Source organism: Apodemus sylvaticus, chromosome X (assembly GCF_947179515.1).
Source record: "Apodemus sylvaticus chromosome X, mApoSyl1.1, whole genome shotgun sequence".
In the NCBI taxonomy this organism is placed as follows: Eukaryota; Metazoa; Chordata; class Mammalia; order Rodentia; family Muridae; genus Apodemus; species Apodemus sylvaticus.
In genome coordinates, this window is record NC_067495.1 from 96,178,293 (window position 1) to 96,185,289 (window position 6,997).

At 42.2% G+C, this 6,997-nt stretch overlaps 1 protein-coding gene across 1 annotated transcript; it reads left to right on the forward strand.

Annotated features, from left to right (window-relative positions):
* Nucleotides 1-211: 211 nt before the first annotated feature.
* Nucleotides 212-5,418, forward strand: Gprasp3 (G protein-coupled receptor associated sorting protein family member 3). Its single transcript, XM_052171328.1, has 5 exons — nucleotides 212-453; nucleotides 1,203-1,284; nucleotides 1,603-1,674; nucleotides 2,707-2,811; nucleotides 3,095-5,418. Exon 5 carries the CDS (start codon nucleotides 3,385-3,387, stop codon nucleotides 5,002-5,004), a length of 1,620 nt encoding a protein of 539 aa, XP_052027288.1. The 5' UTR covers nucleotides 212-453; nucleotides 1,203-1,284; nucleotides 1,603-1,674; nucleotides 2,707-2,811; nucleotides 3,095-3,384; the 3' UTR covers nucleotides 5,005-5,418.
* Nucleotides 5,419-6,997: the final 1,579 nt, after the last annotated feature.

Here is a 6,997-nt window from a genome sequence, read left to right on the forward strand (position 1 = left end):
CAAAGCTGTCATACACTCTAGATTTCAGCCATCCTTCACACTGTGGTGGCATAAAAAAATAAATAAAATAAAAAGTGGTGGTGGTCTCTGGTTAGGGCGACCAGGGGTCTGCAGACGCCCACTGGTGCAGCCCACCCCTCTAAGAGGAGTGGGGCTGTCTGGCCCCGCCCACTCCGTGTTGGAACTACAGTGGGTCCGGGCGGGGGCGTCGAGCAGTATCCCTCCGCCCCCTTCCCGACACCCTCCAGGCGAGCTGGCTTGCCGCATCCTGCGCAGCCCCTGCCGTTTGGTGCAGAGACTTAGGGGCGGGACACGTCTCTGCCATTCCACTCGCGCGCAAAGCGGTGGGGGCTCTGTGACAGGATCTCCTGAGGACCGAGACCAGCCAGGAGCAGGAGGGGGACGCGGGGGAGCCCGGGGACCTGGGCCTTGCGCCTGGCCAGGCAAGTGGGGGTGAGTCGAGGGCTCCGGGCGGTCGCGCACTGCGGACCACTGCCCAGCCCTGACAGTCCAGTGGAGGCCAGCGGGTCGCGGCCTCCCTGGAGTGTGCGCGGTTCTCAGAGACCCCAGACGGTGGGGAGGAGGAGACGGGAACATGAACCGGGCCCCGGATACAGGGTGGCAGCCAGAGTATCTGCAGTCTGAGGGTCTGGAGGCCTGAGGAGCAGATCGCCTGGTAGCAGGCTTTCCCCCCTGGGCCCCTCTTGGTGTTTGGGCCCTGTGAGGGATGTGGGGGAGGCGCCTATGGGAGAAATGGCGGCGCGGGAGCTGGGGATGGTGCTGCCCCGTGGAGATTGCTGTTCATGGGTTGGGGGCAGGTGGCCAGCTCTGGCGGTGGTTCAGCTCTGTGTGGTGAGTCGCCCTTCTACCTGGGTCCTTATTCCAGAAAGGGATCCTTGTGTCTTGCATCGTGGGTGCTGTCTCTTCCCACAGGCTCCTGCTTGGTGGCCAAGTCTCCTGTCAGGGTGGTAGGAGTGGTGCATTCTGGAGAAGGGGAAACATAGAGGGTCAATTATGAAGACACCAGAACATAAGAATGAGATGTTCATCTGCTTTCAGAACAGGATTGTTTTATTGCCTTGTGTATTTAGACTCTTGTACCTGATTTAGTGCAAGGAACTGGTCATGAGAAAGAGTTGTTCATATATACAGAACTCCTAGCTATATAAATATTATGACATTATCCTATCTTTTATATTCAGGATCCATTTTCTCAACATTTCACGTTGAACATTTGTTTTAATGTTCGAATGGAGTTAAAGTAAAGGAGAACGTTTTGTGCAGGTAGGTGTTCAATTTTGAAGATTTGAAATCACTATTAGAGTTAAGTGTCTGTTTCTGGGACCCCATATATCATCCCCAACCCTTTTTCCTAGTCCCTCATGTTTTTATACAGAAGTAGTACCAGAAAAAAAAAAATGCTGTTTCTGAAGGAGGCCATTTGGGTCACATGTGAGAGTTGATAGAGATCATTTACTTGGTTCCTGATTCTTTAAAAGAGGTGTTTGAACTTGGGTTTTGGAAATCTACCTATAAACCTAATAATTTTATACCATGATCAACATTCTTTATATTTTCCTCAGTATCTTTTGCTTTCTGTAGGTCGACTCTTCTCCAGCCAGAGGACACTTCTTTAGTGGGAAGAATAGCATTTCCTGAGGATCCTGCTTTGTGGTAAGGCTGGTAATGATAGCATGTGAGGCAAGATCTAGTTGTACATGGGGAGGCTGGTATTTCAAGCATGACCTTGAAATTATTGTATTCATTAGCTTCCCTGCTTTCTTCCCAAATGTAGTTGTATATGTTCCGCTATTTATTTTTATACCTTGTATTTTTTTCTCAGAGAAAGAAATTTAGTCCCTGAATGGGAAAATGCATGACTAGCATTAGGAGGATGCATATTCAGACAGATCACAGGTCTTGAGCACATCGGAGGAACAAATGGGACAGGGCTGACAACAAGTAGGAGACATTTAACAACCTTGAATATACAGAAACATGTGCTATGAACCTTTTCAGGGAAGTTCTGTCATCTCAGTCTCTTTAGTGGCTTTGTTGTTGTTTTGTGGGGTTTTTTTGCCTCTGCCTTTTTTATCCACAAACCTGTTTCTTTCTAGGTTCTTGTAGAGCAAAATTTCTCAACTTGTGAGTCGTGACCCCTCTGGGATAGAGAATCAAATGATCCTTTCATAATAGTTACATATCTAACATCCTGCATATCAGATATTTATATAATAGTTTATAACTGTAACAAAATTACAGTTACAAAGTAGCAACAAAAATAATTTTGTGATTTAGGTTCACTACAGTCTGAGGGACTTTAAAGGGTCACAGCATTAGAAAGGTTGAGAACCGCTGCTGTAGAGACTTGTAAGTAGTTGTTCACTTAGAAGGTAAGCAGAACAAGACTTTATTAGGATTCAAGGTGACTATGAATGTGAACATGAACACACACAGATGAAAGCAGATCTTACCTTGGACCCAATGTCTTCCAGCTTTCCAAACCTTGCTGCCCTCACATTCATTACAGAGAATGGGAGGCCAGTGAGAAAAGATTGTGTCAATAGATAATTAGCAGATAGTGGGTCAGGAAATATAAGCCATAAGAGAGAACAGAGTATGAGGAAGTATTAAGATTAATGAACATACAAGTTTAGGTCTGTCAAATACTCAAAATTCTAATCCCATGTATATTTTTGCCTATAGTTCTGCCTTTGAAGTCAGTCGGGTGGCTTTTCGACAGTGAAAGTGAGAAAGGAGGAAATAATCCCATCTCATCAGTGCAGCTTAGTGAAGCCTTTCTGAAAGCCTGTAAGTACCTGATGGTGTGTACCACTACGGGACCAAAGGGGCTGGGTGCGCCTTAGCTTCTTCCACTCCAGCCATCTTACCTGCTATCACTGTTGTGTATTGTGGAGAGAGAAAAATGGGCTGGATGCAAATACGCAAGAAGTAAAATGAGATAGCAGAGTCTTCTACTAATCCACACCTTGAACCCCATAATTCAAATCTCCTTTTATGTCCTTCTGTGTAGCTATCTGTATAAAAGACCAAAGTTGGAGGACGCTTAAAGTCTTTCTTTTTCCTACCTTAGGTCTTTCTCCACTGGTAGACTTGGATTGGGAGAAGATTGCTTTCAACGGGTCTGCCTTTGGAAATCATCGTCTTCTCCCTAACCTGAGGGTGTCTTTAATTTGTCCCTATCATTGATAGAGACTGTATGTCAAAAAAGGGGAACTTTTTTAACAACTGAAGTAACAGTTGTCTTTGACTCGTTCTGCCAAGTTTATCTCTGACCAAGTTAACAAGTGTAAAGATACCAGCCCGGAACAAACAGAGAACTAAGGATAAGACTGGACAGGTGTATATAACTGTGCTTCAACCATGACTGGTTCAAAGAATAAGGGTAGGGCACAGGCTAAACTAGAAAAAAGGGCAAGTGCACAAGCCAGAGCTCTGGCAGAGAGGGAGGCTGCTAATGCATGCAGAGGTGCAGGCAAAAGCCGGGACAAAGGGAAAGGTAAGGCAGCACCTAAATCAGATGCAGTGGCAGAGACGAAGGCAGGGTCTAAGGGAAAGGTAGTTGCTGAGACAAAAGAAGGAGCGAGATCAGAATCTAAGGCTCTAGTAAAAGGCACATCAGATTTCAACCATAGGGCGGAGAACAAGTTTGCTAGATCCACTCGTAAAGATAAGCCCAGTAGTGATAACTGGTTCTGGACTGGAGAAGATTCTGGTATCAATTCCTGGTTCTGGAAGGGAGAAGAAGATAGTAATAATTCTGTTGCTCAGTGTGAAAATAAACCTAGTACTAGTATCCAGACCCGTGCTGAGGAGCCCACACCTAAGATCAGCCACAAGTCTAGGTCAGGTGCTGAGGAGGAGGATGAAGAGAACGTTATTGGGAACTGGTTTTGGGAAGGTGATGACACTGGTTTTGATTCTGATCCTAAACCTGTTTTCAAAATAGTTAAACCTCAGCCAGTGGATGAAATTAATGAAAAAGATAGGCCAAAGGACTGGTCTGAGGTAACTATCTGGCCCAAAGCGCCTGCTGTAACTCCAGCAGTGTTAGGTTATAGATCCCAGGAGTCATCTGAAGCAAGGTCCTCTTCATATATTGTTCTGGCCTCAAATGAAGAGGAAACTTCAACAGCATGTACTAAGAATACTCGTTCAAGCCTACAGCCTATACCTGAGTATCCATTTGGTTCTGATCCTTGCATTCAGACCTTAGATGAAATTAGACAGCAAATCAAGATCAGAGAAGAGAATGGCATCAAGCCCTTTGCTTGCCCTTGCAAAATGGAGTGCTATTTGGATTCTCCTGAATTTGAAAAGCTTGTTAACATACTTAAGTCAACTACTGATCCTCTTATTCATAAAATAGCACAGATTGCAATGGGTATACATAAAGTTCATCCGTTTGCCCAGGAATTCATTAATGAAGTGGGTGTGGTGACACTTATTGAAAGCTTGCTCAGTTTTTCTTCCCCTGATGTTAGTATAAAAAAGGCTGTTATTACTCTGAATTCTTCTGTGGATGACAGACAACACAAGGTTGAATTTCATGTTAAGCATATGTGTAAAGAAACTGTATCTTTCCCCTTGAACTCACCTGGCCAGCAATCTGGATTAAAGATAATAGGGCAGCTGACTACTGAGTCTGTCCATCACTACATTGTAGTTAGCTACTTTTCAGAGCTTTTCCATTTGCTGTCCCAGGGAAATCGTAAGACTAGAAATCTTGTTTTGAAAGTATTTTTGAATATGTCTGAAAATCCCAAGGCAGCCAGAGATATGATTAATATGAAGGCATTAGCAGCATTAAAACTCATCTTTAACCAAAAAGAGGCAAAAGCCAATCTTGTTAGTGCTGTGGCCATCTTTATTAACATAAAGGAGCATATTAGAAAGGGATCAATTGTAGTAGTTGATCACTTGAGTTACAATACTCTTACTGCCATATTCCGTGAAGTTAAGGGGATTATTGAAAGAATGTAAAGTGACCCAGAAATTAAAGAACACTGAACAATGTCCAAAATTTGATTGGCTGTACATGCCCAAAGAGTTTTGCATAATATTTTGGTAATTATTGCTCACACATTTTTGTCTTAACATCTTTTACATATTTTACCTGTGGCAGGTTCTAGCTCAAAGTTAGAACATTTTTGATGTATCAAATAAATATTACATCTTAAGATAAAAAAGTTTATTGATTTCTATCTTATCTAGATTAGCAGATTTTTAACATTTTACTTAAGGAAACTATGATCCAACTCTCAGAAATGCAGTGTCTTGAGGATTAATATCTGCTTAGATCTGTTTGTGGCTCCAGATAACAAAAAGAAACTACTGGTCTTGTAATCTAGTAACAGAAATAAGGCATATGCAAATAAAGATATCTGATGGTAATTACACTGTGTGTTCGTGTATATAATATATACATATATATGCCTATTGCCAAATGCTCGCTCTTGATTCAAAAAGGAGGGAAGTTACTATATGCTATTAAATATAAGAGTGATTTCTATTTCCCCCTTTATCCAACTACATCAACAATTCATTACAGAATAAAAACAGGCCCTGAATTACACAAAATCTACAATATATTCATTTTAAAATTTACTTTTATAGTTAAAGTTCAAGTTTTAGACTTTTCTGTCACACCAAAGAAGAAAAAGGTAAGTATGAGAAGGAAGTATTTTTTTCTTATTAGTTGTCATCACACACACTGGCATATTTGACAAGGTTCATTCCTTTTATGGTGATCCTGTGAGCTAGTTAGCTCATATTTTTATTATCTCTCATTCTAAGCATTTCCCAATCATAATTATAACCAATAAGTGCTTTTCCCTAGCTCTTCACAGCACAAGTAGCACAGGTAGCTTTTCTCTCACTAGAATCCATCTCACTATACCATCTTGACACTCATTCCCCCTTTTAGGTGTTAGCCTTCACAGCACAGACTCTTGATTTTAGTAGTAGTTTAATTTTCTGATGGATAATGTCCCCTACCAGATTAACAAGTTTTGGCTACCTCCAAATTCATGTTGACTAGTCATTTGGCTAGATGTCTGATGAAATGTCTGAAATGAATATATGTACTTTACGAGGCAGTATCTGAGAAACCAGTCTCCAAAACTTTATTGTGTCAATAAGATGTAGATGTAGGAATCGTAAAGAAAGTGAAGCTTGATGCTATTTTTCTGTGTGTACTATTTTTTCAAAGAGCCAGAATCATTCTGTACATGTTTATAGCATACATAAAGAAAGCTGTTTTTTTATTTTTCCTTGCAAAATCATAACTGGTATTTTAAATGAATCATGATTTATTTACATATTGCATGAAAGGCTATGTGTTTCTCATATGCAAGCCCATCTTCTGTATTTCAAGTTTCTTTTGTTTCAATAATTTATTTCTTTATTCACTTTATGTCCAGATCACAATCTCCCTTTCTTCCTAGTCCCACCCTTACAAATTCTTAGCCCCACTGCCCCTCTCCTTCTCACTGAAGGCAAGTCCCCACCCTAGGGCTTCTAGTCCCAGCAGGACTAGGCACATCCTCTCCCATTTAGGCCCAACCAGCCAGTTCGGGTAGGGGAAAGGGTATCCATAGGCAGGCAGCAGAGTCAGAGACAGCTTCCACTCCAATTGTTTTGGGGCCCACATAAAAACCAAGTTGCTTATTTGCTACTAATGTATAGGGTATCTTGGTCCAGCTCATGTATGCTCTTTAGTTGGTGGTTCAGTCTCTGTGAGCCCCTATGGCCCAAGTTAGTTGACTGTGTTGGTCTTGTGGAGTCCTTATCCACTCCTACTTGCTCAGTCCTATCCCCTACCCTTCCACAATACTCTACAAACTCAGCCTGATGTTTGGTAATGGGTCTCTGTATCTGCCTCCATCTGCTGTTGGATGAAGCCTCTCAGGAGACAGTTATGCTAGGTTCTACTCTGCAAGCGTAGCAGAGTATCATTAATAGTGTCAGGAGTTGG

Bases quoted from the DNA above. Each gene is read 5' to 3' on its own strand.
- Gprasp3 (XM_052171328.1), top strand. From the start codon at position 3,385: ATGACTGGTTCAAAGAATAAGGGTAGGGCACAGGCTAAACTAGAAAAA.